Below are 17500 nucleotides of genomic sequence, written 5' to 3'. Positions count from 1 at the left end.
TATTATCCTTTTTAGATTCATAAATGAGGAATATTTTACAGATAACCATGACAGTTGTTTTGCCATGTTGCATCATTTTTTTAGGAATATTAAATCTGGTTGGTCTCAAAGTCTCATTCTTTTTTTTTATGTAAAATGGAAGCATAAAGTGATAGCTCATGAAACTCTGTTAAGGAAACGTAAGGATATCAATCATAATCAATAATATACTGAATTACTAGTTGGCCAAACCTCCTTTACAAATATCAAAATATTTTGGTGTGAAGTTTATCCAGAGATAGTGATTACCATGTTCTTTTGATTTTGATAGGCACCAAGCAGTCTCTTGGATGCTTTAGAAGCTCACCTAGCATCCCTTGAAGGCAAAAAACCACCTACTTCTGCAGCTTCTACTAACTCCAGGTATGTCAAGTTTTCTCTTACAGAGCTGGAGGGATTACAAGTTCTGATCTGAACTAAAAGGCAAAAAAGGCTGATGAGATTTGTCATTGGAACAATTACTTGTTGATGCCAGATGAGAGCTGGTTTAGTTGTAGGTTATTTTTGTGTGTATTATTTTTCTTAACACTTGTTTTATATTATCCATATAATTTCTTTTCTTTTTGGTAATTTATTTTTTTCTCCCTTCTCCCCCCTTCCCCCCACCATCCTTTCCTTATTCCTGTACACATGATTTCTTGATAATGCAACTTTTCATGTATTTGTTTGTTTTTTATTTTTTTATTTTGTATTTCTTATGGGATTTTGCTTGTGTGTTTTGTTTTACTTTTGTCCACTTATTAATTTTGTATTTTACTTTCCTGCTTAATGCTTTGGTTCTCTTATTTTTCCTGATATAATCTCTGTGGCTTGGGTAATTTTTTGGGATACTGTTTTTTTTTTTTTTTTTTTTTTTTTTTTTTGTAATCACATATATGGCTATTTTTCTATGTTGCTTTTGTATTTTTTGTACAATGAAAACTGTATAACCCCTAACCTATATACAATTTATCATGCCTTAACCAAATGAAAACTTGTACTTAATAATAACAAACTTGCTTACTTGGTAAATTATTTGCTTGTGCACTTCATCCTTTTACTAACTATGATTCTACTTCCTATTCAATCCAATGGGATGTATTGGCTTTCTCTATTATTGTGGTGATATTTACCTTTCACTCTCTTCTGGACTGTTCATGTTTTTATGCCATTGCACTAATACCACTGACAACACTCCCATTATGGCTTTCAATTGCTTTCCTTGGCCAACACTTACCCCTGATCTTGACCTAAACGTTCCCAACATTTTTATATCTATACACAAAACCATACCCAAAAAACCCTAGTAAAGTGAACATCAAGAGTGCTGTATCGGCCCTCAATTCGACTAGTGTTTCCTTTGGTTCGGTAAGCAGCAATGGACGTATGGGAGAGCCTGTTACCAACAACAATGGGACTGGACCTCTTGATGAGACAACAAAGAGAGCAGCACTGGCAGAGGAAGAAGCCATGTATGAGAAACTAAAGGTACGTTGTGCCTTTATTAGTGGATGATTTTATGTCTTATAATTGTGTGTGTTTATAAATACAAGGTGTCTTTTAACATTAATTGACATTATGTTACATTCAGGGATGGGGTCAGGTATGTATTTGAATTTGTATTTACAAAGAAAAAAAATATATTGATAAATGTATTTTATTTATAATTGAGAATTTTAATTTATGCATATTTGCATTTGTATATACTTTTACAGTATTTGCTTCAAATACGATCAAATACATTTAAGCAATTCATTTTATTGATTTAAAAAGCCACTGTACAGAACAATTTTCTGAATTGGCTTGCCAGTATCTAGAAGCCCCTCTGCTTTTGCCTCCATGAAAAGACATTAGTATAGCAGGAAAGGTGTCTCAGCCTGATTGATTAACTTTTTGAAATACACATGTCTGTTAAGTACTATTAGTAATTGATATATGATAGACTGTTCTAATTTACCACCTCTGCTAAAGTTGAATAGTATTAGTTTGATTTCAGGGAATTTTTATCCATAATATGACATCATCAGTCTATATGTTGATAAGAAAGTCAGTTGGTACAGGGGCCATTGCTTAGAATCATTCTGATTCAACAATGAGAGTTGGAAATTTACTTTTTGGCAGTTATACATAAGTGTCTATATTTCTGAAACTTGAAATTATAATCTCTAATATTTTTATATGGGCAAATTACAAATAACTGCATAAATTTCAGTTATTTGGAAATAACTATCTCATACTACATATGATGAGTCAGTAAAAAAAAAAAAAAATTCTTTTATTTTCTTTTATTTTCTTAACCCATTCGCACCAGGTGATGTGATATCACATCAATATGATATTTCACCCCCGCTAGGCATTTCATGTGGTTAGGTATTTCTATAATCATATGAGTTCCATTTCTATAGACACATTTTTATTCACTTATGAAAATAATGTAAATCAGTAAAAAAAAAAAAACTCATTACCACCCCATTGAATCAGGCAGGTGAAAAGTGGTCTAAGAAGCGCAGCGTGGTAGTGTGCTGGGAGAGATCCCACTCTTAGTCAATGTGTGTGCTTGTTATCTAGCCAGCAAGAGCGGCATTTTGCAAATATAATCCCTGGCATGAATGAGTTAATCTGTGTCTTAAGAACATTAATATGAGCTAATGGTAAATAACTTTCTCATGAACTTATGGAACAAATATTGAGAATTGATTTGATTCCTTTGATTATGCAGAATTATCAATTGCGTTAAGTTGCTAAATAAGACAAATTTGTTTCTCCTCCCAATAGCTGGGGATGGCCAAATGAATATTATACTTTTTTTCTTTTTTTTTTTTATAATGAAGAGGAAAGTATTTTGAAAGTGTAGTACTAATCATATTTGTGTTTTATTTGTATTTGAAGTTCCATATTTGCAAATTTGGTACCAATTGTATTAGTATTTTATTCATATTTGAAATTTCATAGTTGTATTTGCATTTGTAACTGAAGATTAAGTGAGTTGATAATTTGTATCTGTATTTTCATTCATTCTTAACAAAGTTAGTGTATTTGTGGTTATATTTGTATTTGGGCACTTGTATTTGACCCCATCCCTGATTATATTTCATGAGATAGAGTAGACAAGGAATATATGTTAACTGATAGTAACCTAGAATTGTGATACTTTTTGTAATAGATACAAGTTCACTCTCTTGTTCATGATGTGATATACTAGTGATACTTTATTTTTAAGAACAACCTTAATATTGGTGTTTTAGATAAACAAATAATGTTGATTATGTAAACATGAGGATATACTATTTAAATATTCTCCTTATTCTCTCATGTAATGTAGCTGCATAGTTTATTATTTCTTCCAGACGGATCATGCTAAAAACAACCCATTCTTAAGCTCTCCTACTACTGACGCTCCTCCAGTTCCAATAACAAATAATGGAGATTCATCTCAAATCATTGACTTATTTGGCACAGCACAGACTGCTGATCCTGCCGCTGCTGCTCAGGTATGATATGTATATATATATATATATTATATATATATATATATAGTAATATAATATATATATATAATATATATATATATATATATTTATTCTTAATGTATGTACAATGTATGTTGTATGTATAATTATAGGGTGTAATATATATATATATATATTATAAGATATATATATAATATATATATATTATATATATATATCTATATATTATATAAATACACACATATATATATATAAGATAGATAGATAAGATAGATAGATAGATAGCTATTTATTCTCTACATTCATACATACTATACATAACACACTACATAATATATATACATCCAAACATAATCCCAAAAACAATACATATATTAAAACATATATATATATATATATATATCACTCAAGATATAACTATATACATTAACTCTCTATATTTAAACATATAAATAGCATAGACATACAATCACATACATACACATTCAATATATATAAATATATATATCTAAATATCTATATATATATATATATACTATTTTTATATATACATATATAACATATATATCATATACATATACATAACATATATATATACATTTAATATATTACTATATATTAATAACATATATATAACAACATACAAATATATATATATACATATATGTAATTTAACTATATAAATATATCTCTAAAAATATATATATATATATATATATCAATTATGTATAGTGTATATGTAGTATATATAGATATAAATTATAAATATTTTATATATATATAAATATATATGTCAGGTAATATTATGTATGTATGTGTATATTACCTATAAAGTTATGTGTATATGTAATATATATATACAACATTTACACACATATATATATTATATATATATAATACATATAAGTATGTATGATGTAATGTAATATATATATACATAGCATTTACACATATATATATACATATATGTATGTTATATATATAGATATGTATAAAGTATGTAATATATATATGTATGTATATGTATATATGTATATATATATATATATATATATATATATAATATATATACAGATATAATATTTATATATATATGTAAATATACAATATATATGTTATATATAAATGTATATTATACATGTATATGTATAATATATGTATATATAACATATATATATATGGTATGTATATGTATATGTATATATATGTATGTATGTCTATATATATATATATATATTTATATATAGAATAATTATTTATATGTATATAGTTATATATTGTATATATAAATAATATATATATGTATTGTATGGTGTATATATATATTATATGTTTATATGTATATATATATTTATATATATGTAATATATATTTATATATTAATATAGTATGTAATATATATATATTTATATAATAAATATATATAATTATATATATATATATAGGTGTGTGTGTATGTATATTATGTATATGTATGTATGTATATTATATATTATGTATATATATGTAAATATGTATGTATATATATATATATATATATACAATATATATAATGTATATTATATATATATAAATATTGTATGTATGTAATATATATAAATATATGTATGTATGTATATATAATATATATATAAATATATATATTATATTATGGTATGTATGTATATTTATTTAATGTATGTATGTCTATTATATATATGTATTGTATATATATATATATATATATATATATATATATGTATGTATATAGATAATAGATATAGTGATATATATATAATATAATATGTAAATATAGTAACAATATGATATTATAATATATAGATAATATATGTATGTGATGTTATATACAACATATATATGTACATATATATGTTTTATGTATAAATATGTATATATATATATTTAGATATATTTTTAATTAATAATATGTATCTATATTTATGTATATATATTTATGTATATATGTATATACATAAATATATATAAATTTGTATATACATAATATATATATATTATATAGATAGATGTATATATATATATAAATACATATATATATATAAATAATATATAATATATAAATAAGATATTCATATATATATAATAGTATATAAATATATTTATATAAATATATTACTTATTTATATATTGAAATTTAGATATATATATTAGATATTAGAAGTATTATATATAAATATATTTAATATATATATTTGTGTGTGTGTGTGTTGGGTGTGTGTATAAATGTATTAATATTAATTTAAATTATAATTTATATATTATATTATATATATATAGATATATATAATAAGTTGTGTGTGTGTGTGATTTATATGTAGTTGATATTTATATATATAGACTTATATATATGGTATGAATATATATATATATATCAAGAATTTATATTTATAGAAATAATTCATTTTCTTGTGTACTACTCATGGAGAACTCCCAGATGAAGGCTTCATGACTGCAAGTAAGTTCAGCAAGAAAATGGTTTTGTCAAAATATGATCTTATGATTGTTGTAAAAAAATAGTTTATTATATGTTCATTATGCTGTAGTTATCCTTCTTTTTCGCTGGATGTTGTACTTTTAGATGTTGCAGAACACTCATGTCTTCATAACCCTCAAAATATTTTTGTATACCATATATACTGTTTTTTAGTTATTTTATCACAATCAGGGATATTGCCAGATCATTCATTGATTCTTAGATTTTGAAGAGTTTTAGGTGAGCATTCCTAAAATTAGGGCTTTACTAAAATGTATCTAGACGTATGTTAGTCTTTGTTGCACCATTGAAAAACACACAGATAAGCAAGCATCTTTGCTTTACATGAATACAAAATCCACAATTTCATTGTCTACATTCTTTATACTATTTAACTCATGAGAAGATGAATGTCCTATGTCTCTATTATGTAATAATAGTGATTATTATGGCGTAACATAATTGTATTATCTTCAAATTTCTGTTGATAAGTATATGTGGTGGTATGGGGTTTAAGAGTAAGAAAAATGTTAAAGCGAGGATTATAGTCAGTCAGTACATGATGGTAATAACAAGCTAATTGTTCAACTTGATGTTCTGAGACACTGCCTGAATGTAATACAATTCAAGTTAAGATATCCAATTAATTGTTTAGTGAGAAAAGGTAAGCTCTTTTTACCAAAGGTTTGTGTTCGTGCATGCCGGCTTGCATCATGCATCTGTTCCAGTGTGTGTAAGTGAGTGTGAAAGTGTGTTTTACAAGCATGATTGTGTGCGAGAGTGTGTTAGAAGTGGGGGGGGGATGTATAGCATCATATATATTTATTTATTTATTTATTTATATATATATAAAAATATATATATCTATAATATATATCTATATGTATATATACAATATATATGTAATATATATAAATATATATAATATATATATATAATATATGTATATCTATATATAATATATAGATATATATATAATAAAATATATATAAAAAAATATATAATATAATATATATATATATATATATATATCTATATTATATATATATATAATAAATATATATATATAGTCATGTAATACATGTGATCCTCTAGTAGATATGCAATGCTGACTATTGCCTTGATAGATTTTTGTCTATGTAGATTTGATGTATTAATTAGCAGTTTGAGCTTGAGCATGGTCAATTAAATATTATTTGTCTTATTCATTTTCATATCACCTATGATCTGAATGCTGTAGTGACTCTTACTTATATTCTGTGTTACATTTTTCATAAGTCTGCAACAATAAGGTTTATAAGATATACACATTCTTTGCGAAATGGCAGACATCTCAGCCAATGAATATAAATGAAACCACAATTCTTTTCTATTGACATCCCTTTCTAGAAGTGCTTGAAATATTTGTATGCTTCATGTGTTATTGAATTATGTGTTATTGGTATGCATATTTTTTCCTTTTATTATTATTTTCTTGAAATTTATTGTTTCACATCAGAGTTTGTGGTACTTAGATATTTTTCCTTTAAATGTTTGCTTTATGAAACTAGTAAAGTAGCAGAAGGAAGTTTGACTAAAGATTGTCATTAAGAAAGACTTTCCCTTATAAACCATAGAGATTTGATGAGAATATAAGAGTATTCATTAAGTATCTGTATTTTACAATTTTCCTTTAGTGTTTAAATATCTATATATATATAAATACATATATATATGCATTTACATTATATTATATATATAGATGTATATATAATATATAGATATTATATATCTCATACATCATATGTATGTAATATATATATAAATATATATTTGTATAGGTATATTACTATAGTTATTTTTAGATATATATATATAGCTATATACACCATATATATATATATTATATATATATAAATATACTTATATATATAATATATGCTATGTATATATAGATAAATATATATATGTCATATAGTATTTATATATATATATATATATATATTTTTTTATTTATAATATATATAACAATATTATATTATATAATATTTATATAACATATAACATATACATATAACTTATACATATTGAATATATATATAGACATGTATATATATATATAGTAATATATATATATCATATTTATATATATAATAGATATATATATATTATAGATAGATATTATATATTATATTTATAGATAAATAATTGATATCAATTATTATATATTAGTAGATAGATCGATAGATAGATAGTTATAATTATATTTGTTATATAATAATTTAAATATTTATGTTTATATATATGAAATATATATTATATATATTATATATATTTATTATATTATTATAAATATATTTATGCATACAATATGTATATTGTTAGTTATATATCATATATATGATAGATACATCAGATATTCTATTTGTTTATTTTATATTAACATATATATAGTCTATATCTCTGTATGTATGTGTTATATATATATATTATTATATATATTTTATATTCTATATTAATATATTATATAGTATACTATATATTTATATATATATAGATATATATTATATATATAGATTTATATATATATATATTTTTAGTGTGTGTGTGAGTGTGTGATGTGTTGTGTTTGTTTGTGTTGTCTGTGTGTGTTATATTTAGATCTATTTATATGTGTATTTAATATGTGTGTGTGTGTGCTATATATATATATATAATGTTATATTTATATTTATTTTATATATATTATTATGTATATAACTTTTACTTAACCTATTATATATATATAATATATATTTATTTACTATATAGTTATATATTATATGTATATTTATATATATAGATATATATATATATGTTTATATATATATATGTATATATATATATATATATATATATATATATGTATATATATATATGTATATATATTTATATGTATATATATATTATATATAAAAAATGTATATATATTTTAATGTATATGTATACTATATATATAGTATATTAAATTTATTGTATTAAATATTATATTATTTATTTGTTATGTATATTTTATATATATTGTATTTTATATATTAAATATTGTATATTTATATATATATATGATATATATATATATATATATATTTATATATATATATATTATATATTTTACATTCTATATATAGTATATATTATATATATATTATATATATTGTATTATATATTTATTATATTATTGATTGATATACTTGATATATATTTTTATATATATATATACACTATGTATATATATATATATATTTATATATATATATATATCGTGTGTGTGTGCGTGTGTGTATGTGTATGTGTGTGTCCTATTTGATAAATAACTTTCTTTCTATTTCCTCTTTCTAGGCTAGTAAAGCATCAGATGATCTTCTTCAGCTAGCAGGAAATCCATTTGCTGACATGATACCTGGCCCAGCTACCACTGCTCCAGCCCCTACACAGACGTACACTAATGGTAGGAACGATACATCTTTGGGCCGAAATTCCTTCCTTCCTTTCTTCCTTCCATTCCAATACTATTCCCAAATTACAGTGGCATGAATCACATTATTCTATTTACAAGTGACCATAACAGTTGCTTTATTAGTGATCTGTATCACTTTAAAAACTTGATGTTTAATGTTCTTTGCGAGTGTGTGTGCAATATTTGTAGAATACATAAAATTTTGTATTATTTTTTATCCCCAATCCTGTTGAGCCACATCTAATTGTTCTTTGATGCATGATTATTCATATCATATTCTATAAAAGTGGATATGTGTGTTATTTTTTTAATATATTTATATATATATATTTTTATTTATTTATATTTCTATATATATATATATAGAATTATATATTTATATAGTATTTATATTTAGATAATATATATATATATATTTTTATATATTATTTATATATATATAGATATATATTTATATACATTATACACATATATAAATATAAAATTGATTTTATTTTTTTTATATGTATTATATGTATATATATATATTAATATATATTTTTATAGTAATATATATATTTATATGTATATTATATGTAGTATTTTTCTATGTATATCTTATTTACATTCTTTATATATGCATATATATTTTTAAATTTGTTATATTATGTATATTCATTACTTTTTAATATTAAATGAAATTTTTTTGTATATAAAATTGTATTTATATAGTTATTTTTTTATTATATTTATATTATATTATATATTTATATATAGTATATATTTATATATATATATGTATGATTTTATGTTTTATATATTTACATACAAATATAAATGCTATTTTTTATAAATACATTATATATATAATTTTATATATATATATAGATATATATATATTTTATATATATATATTTATTTATTTACATAACACACTCACACCTTCAAACAACAGAACACACACACACACACACAAAATCTCTTAACATATTCACACTCAGACTCACACACTAAGAAATTGCATTCCACCTTTGTTAAAGACATCTGCTTTGAAGCAGAGAGGAATTTACTGTATCTTGGTATATCAATGACATCACACTCAGGAAAAAGGAAATAAAGGATGTACAAAAGGGGTTATACAAAATGAATGTGAAATAACTAGATTGTATTTCCAGTTGGATTCTTAAAATAATTTGTTTACTCTTTACTTTTCAAACCTACCAAAAGAGTGGTAATTGTAGACCAATATCACAAAGAAGTGTAATATGTAAATTACTAGAAAAGATAATAAGAAGAAAATAGCCTGTCCTAGCGAGAAGACTCGCCAAGCCATGACATGATATAACATCATCCGTTGTTAATAGGTTAACCCTCTACAGGGAGAAAAGTGACTAGTGGAATACCACTATTATCACCAGTGATGTTTGTTATTTTCCTTTATGATCTGGGGTTAAACATCAGTTCAAATAGTTAATTGAATGTGTTAGCAGATGATGCAAAAATTCTGAGAAGAGTAACGGATGAGGGTTTGTGCCAATATCTCCCAAAAGACATTGAAAGCTTGTTCAAATAGGATCGCACCTGTAATATGGAATTTAACGCCAATATATGCCATGCAATCAGGTATTCCAATAGCAAAAATTTACCTTGATACAAGTAAAAGCTAGGAGAAACAGTATTAGGTATTATGTCAAGAAAATAAAAAGTTCCCGGAATATTGTAAGAATCTGAACCCAGAGCTTCACATTGAGGATAAAGTTCAAAAATGATATCACTGATTCCAAACATGAAAAGGGTATATATGTATGTGAACAAAGATATGGTAAAAAAATTCATTGTGATTATCATAAGATAGGCTGAATCCTGACTATATATATTTATAGATATAGATATATATATATATATATTTATATATGTGTGTGTGTGTGTGCATATATGTATATGTATATATATATATATTTATATTTATATAAATACACACATCATACACACCCACTCATATATATCATATATATATATATATACGATATATATATATATATATATTTATATATATATATATTATATATTTTTTTTTTTTTTAGTTTTTATTTTTTGTTGTTTTTTTTTTGCATATATTTTATATCATATACATGTACATATCTTTACTATATATGTTTGTTTATACACACACACACACTTCATTTATATATATTTATGTATATATTATATATATATATATATATATATATATTTAATTACCGACATACATATCATATATAATAACATATGTATATTACATATATTATTTCAAATATTATATGCGACAATATATTATTTATATAGTTATTATGATATATATATATATATATATTTATATATATATATATATATATATATATATATATTATATATATATATATATATATATATTATATATATACATAACACATCAACATACATATATCTATATACACTATGTCAATCTATATGCATATTATGTCAATATATTGCATTTATTATATAGAGGATATATATATATATATATATATATAATATATATATAATCATATTATTATATATATATATATTTATATATTATTATATATAATATATATATATTTATATATATATTATATATGTATATATATACATTATGCATAAATATTTATATATTTACATATATATATATATATATATATATATATAGCATATATATATATATATATGCATATATATATATATATATTAATATATTAAATATATATATTTATTATATATAGTTACATTGGGCTGGTGAGTATATATATAAGGTATATATAGATAGTTATATATTGATATATAGTTATATATTGACAGATTTATTGAGTTAGTAGTATGTTTATATATATCGTATATATGGATATAATATATATATATAGTATATCATATTGTATATATAGTTATATATGGTATATATGAGATATATATATATAGTTATTTATATATTATATATGTATATATAGGCTATACTCTATATTGATATATATGCATAGTGAGTGAGAGAGTTATTTTGTTTGTGTGAGTTTGGTGAGGGAGTGTGAGTGTTTGTGTCGTGATGTTTTAGTTGCGTGGGTTGTTGGTTTTTGATGAAATGTGTGCTGGGTGTGGTGTGTGGGGCGTGGTGTTGTGTGGTTGGTTTATTTGGTGTGGGATAGTTGGGAGAGTGTTAAAGTTATTTATTTTTTATATAGTGATTAGGTGTGTTTATGTGTGTGTGTTTGTTGTATTTGTGATATATTGATATTTATGTATGGGTTTAGTTTATATTTATATATTATATTTATATGGGTTAGCGGGTATTATATATATATATTATGTTGATTTTTTGTGATATTTAATATTGTTGTTTTGCGTTGATGTTTTGGTTTTTGGGTTTGTTAGATTGATATTTATAAATATTAAATATTTAGTGTTGTTAGTTATTCAATTGGGTTGGTAGGTATTGATTTGGTGGGTTTGAGTTGTGAGTGTGTGTTATAGTTTGTTGTTGTGTTTGTGTGGTGAGTGAGATTGAGATTTATAGTGAGTGTGTCTGTGAGAGTTATATATATATTTGATTTTATATCGATATAGATATATAAGGTAGTGGATTTTATGATCTATATTGCTAATATACATATATTTTATATATATATATATTATATGATATGTAGAGTTATATATAAAGTTTTATATAGGTATATATATATATATACATTGATATATATATATATAGACTATATATTAAATACACATATTATGTTATGTATGATATGTAATATGTATATTATGTATTATATATTGATTTATATATATATATATATATTATATATTATATATTATATTTATATATATTTTTATTCATATATATATATTTATATATTATTGATATATATAATATTTATGATATGTATAGGTTTTATATATAGATATAGATAATATCTATTATATATATATGGAATATTTATATATATTATGTATTATATTAGATATATATGAATAGATATATATATGATATATATATATAGATATATGAATATATATTTAGTATAGTATGAATATCTTACCATGAATTATATATATATTGATTATATATGATATATTGATATATATATATTTACTGAAATATATATATATATATATATATATTATATATTTAGATATACTTGAATATTATATATATATAACATGAATATACGATATATACTATCTATTATTGATCGTATATATATATAATATATATTGTGTATATATATATCATGATATATATATATATGAATATATTTTCCTAGATATACATGATTATAGAATTGTTAGTTGATATCATTACTAGAGTTATATATAGTATACTATATCGTATATATATGTATATTTTTATTATTTACATGAATATATATATATAGTCATATATAGGATCTTATACATGGAATATATATATATATTCTTATATATTATATATATTATTGATCTGGATATACTCACCTGTTGCATTGTTATTCATATGTATATAAATATTTAAATATATATTCTTTATATATCATATATTGTATATATATTCATAGGGTATATATGTATATTATGTAGTATATATATATATTCATATAATATGTTTATTATATATATTCATATATATAATATATATATATGTTATATCTTTTTTTTCATAGATATATATTATATATATATATTTTATATATTATATAGAGATTATAATATATATATTCATATATATATTGATATATATTGTATATATATATATATATCATATATATATTATTCATATATATATTATATATATATATATATAGTATATAGAGAATATATTGATATTTATATATATATATATATCATATTATTTATTGTAGATATATATTATTGTTATATATATTATATATATATATATATAAGATATCATATATTCATATATTTTTTTTGATATATATATATATATATATGTATTCATATATTCATATATTTATGTTATATATCTTATATATATATACATATGTATATTTATATTTATATTTTATATATATTACTATATATTTATAGATATATATTTATATATATATATATATATATATATTATTATATATATATATATATAATATTCTATATATTTATATTATATTTATATAATATATGAATATATATATTTATATTATATATATTTATATATATATATATATATATATATATATATATATATATATATATATATATTTATGTATATTTTGAAATATTTATTTATAGTGTAGACATAATTAGTGATGCTAACTGTATAGATAGAAATAATTCATTTTCTTGTGTACTACTCATGGAGAACTCCCAGATGAAGGCTTCATGACTGCAAGTAAGTTCAGCAAGAAAATGGTTTTGTCAAAATATGATCTTATGATTGTTGTAAAAAAATAGTTTATTATATGTTCATTATGCTGTAGTTATCCTTCTTTTTCGCTGGATGTTGTACTTTTAGATGTTGCAGAACACTCATGTCTTCATAACCCTCAAAATATTTTTGTATACCATATATACTGTTTTTTAGTTATTTTATCACAATCAGGGATATTGCCAGATCATTCATTGATTCTTAGATTTTGAAGAGTTTTAGGTGAGCATTCCTAAAATTAGGGCTTTACTAAAATGTATCTAGACGTATGTTAGTCTTTGTTGCACCATTGAAAAACACACAGATAAGCAAGCATCTTTGCTTTACATGAATACAAAATCCACAATTTCATTGTCTACATTCTTTATACTATTTAACTCATGAGAAGATGAATGTCCTATGTCTCTATTATGTAATAATAGTGATTATTATGGCGTAACATAATTGTATTATCTTCAAATTTCTGTTGATAAGTATATGTGGTGGTATGGGGTTTAAGAGTAAGAAAAATGTTAAAGCGAGGATTATAGTCAGTCAGTACATGATGGTAATAACAAGCTAATTGTTCAACTTGATGTTCTGAGACACTGCCTGAATGTAATACAATTCAAGTTAAGATATCCAATTAATTGTTTAGTGAGAAAAGGTAAGCTCTTTTTACCAAAGGTTAGTGTGCGTGCATGCGTGCGTGCATCCATGCATCTGTTCCTGTGTGTGTATGTGTGTGTGTATGTGTGTTTACATGCATGATTGTGTGCGAGAGTGTGTTAGAAGTGGGGGGGGGATGTATAGCATCATATATATTTATTTATTTATTTATTTATTTATTTATGTATATATATAATATATATAATATATATATGTATATATACAATATATATGTAATATATATAAATATATATAAATATATATATATATATATATATATATATATATATATAAAATATATATATATATATATTATATATATATATATATATATATATATATATATATATATATATATATATATATATATATATATATATAGTCATGTAATACATGTGATCCTCTAGTAGATATGCAATGCTGACTATTGCCTTGATAGATTTTGTCTATGTAGATTTGATGTATTAATTAGCAGTTTTGAGCTTGAGCATGGTCAATTAAATATTATTTGTCTTATTCATTTTCATATCTCTATTGATTCTGAATGCTGTAGTGACTCTTACTTATATTCTGTGTTACATTTTTCATAAGTCTGCAACAATAAGGTTTATAAGATATACACATTCTTTGCGAAATGGCAGACATCTCAGCCAATGAAGATAAATGAAACCACAATTCTTTTCTATTGACATCCCTTTCTAGAAGTGCTTGAAATATTTGTATGCTTCATGTGTTATTGAATTATGTGTTATTGGTATGCATATTTTTTCCTTTTATTATTATTTTCTTGAAATTTATTGTTTCACATCAGAGTTTGTGGTACTTAGATATTTTTCCTTTAAATGTTTGCTTTATGAAACTAGTAAAGTAGCAGAAGGAAGTTTGACTAAAGATTGTCATTAAGAAAGACTTTCCCTTATAAACCATAGAGATTTGATGAGAATATAAGAGTATTCATTAAGTATCTGTATTTTACAATTTTCCTTTAGTGTTTAAATATCTATATATATACACTTTTTTTATTTTAGGTTTGATAGTATGAATCTGTTAAATGTTTCATTTGATTATTTGTTCTAGTTGAGAGAAGTAGTTCTCCATTTCTATTTTTTGGAGGGAATGCAAGATATACATATAGTTTTGTTATTCGACTCCCCATAGAGGACGGGCCCCTTTCAGTGAGAGTAGCCGTCATGCCTGGTAGTAATTTGAGCTGTTGTTCCTCGCAGGTGTCTCTCAGAGTGTCTCTCAAAACTCCACCTCCACTGGTTTTGTTTCTGATAATGCGTTTGATGCTGTCTTTGGCAACAATAGTACATCCCAGAGTAAGTTGTATTTTCTGCATGGACCTTAGTTTGATTTTACTCCGTTCTTCTATTTCTTTTAAGTTTTGCACGGTTCATTGTTGATACTCCACCTCTCACTCTGTCTCTCTCTCTCCTCTCTCTCTCTCTCTCTCTCTCTCTCTCTCTCTCTCTCTCTCTCTCTCTCTCTCTCTCTCTCTCTCTCTCTCTCTCTCTCTCTCTCTCTCTCTCTCTCTCTCTCTCTCTCTCTCTCTCTCTCTCTCTCTCTCTCTCTCTCTCTCTCTCTCTCGCAGTCTCACTCTCATTCTCTCTCTCTCTCTCTCTCTCTCTCTCTCTCTCTCTCTCTCTCTCTCTCTCTCTCTCTCTCTCTTTCTCTCTATTAATCTCAGTCTCTCTCTTTCTCTTTTGCACTCTCTCTCTCTCGCTCTCTCTTTCTCTCTCTCTCTCTCTCTCTCTCTCTCTCTCTCTCTCTCTCTCTCTCTCTCTCTCTCTCTCTCTCTCTCTCTCTCTCTCTCTCTCTCTCTCTCTCTCTCTCTCTCTCTCTTTCTCTCTCCCCCCCTCAATCTCTCCCTCTCCCCTCTCCCTCCCTCTCTCCCTCCTCCTCAATCTCTCTCCCTCCCTCTCCCCCTCTGCCTCTCTCTCTCTCTCTCCTCCTCCTCTCTGTCTCTCTCCCTCTTCCTCCCTCCCTCTCTTTCTCTCCCTCTCTCCCTCCCCCCCTCCCCACTTTCC

The 17500-nt window shown here is 23.2% G+C and overlaps 1 protein-coding gene across 50 annotated transcripts in view; it reads left to right on the top strand.

Annotated features, from left to right (window-relative positions):
* lap (phosphatidylinositol-binding clathrin assembly protein lap) overlaps positions 1-17500 on the top strand; it is a 95805-nt gene that overhangs the window by 57646 nt on the left and 20659 nt on the right. For 16 of the 50 annotated variants that reach the window (XM_043008978.2, XM_086536161.1, XM_043008965.2 and 13 more), the window contains 6 exons: positions 311-402; positions 1326-1506; positions 3366-3509; positions 9337-9445; positions 14757-14786; positions 16697-16792. In XM_043008978.2, the coding sequence (XP_042864912.1) occupies positions 311-402; positions 1326-1506; positions 3366-3509; positions 9337-9445; positions 14757-14786; positions 16697-16792 (652 nt within the window). The remainder of the gene's footprint in view (positions 1-310; positions 403-1325; positions 1507-3365; positions 3510-9336; positions 9446-14756; positions 14787-16696; positions 16793-17500) is intronic. The other 34 variants (XM_086536176.1, XM_086536165.1, XM_086536195.1 and 31 more) reach the window with 5 other exon arrangements.

Source organism: Penaeus japonicus, unplaced genomic scaffold (assembly GCF_977035675.1).
Source record: "Penaeus japonicus unplaced genomic scaffold, GWHDUDI00000001_assembly GWHDUDI00000004, whole genome shotgun sequence".
Classification (NCBI taxonomy): Eukaryota; Metazoa; Arthropoda; class Malacostraca; order Decapoda; family Penaeidae; genus Penaeus; species Penaeus japonicus.
Note: the sequence above shows the minus strand (reverse complement) of the source record. Positions and strands in the feature narration are given on the sequence as shown.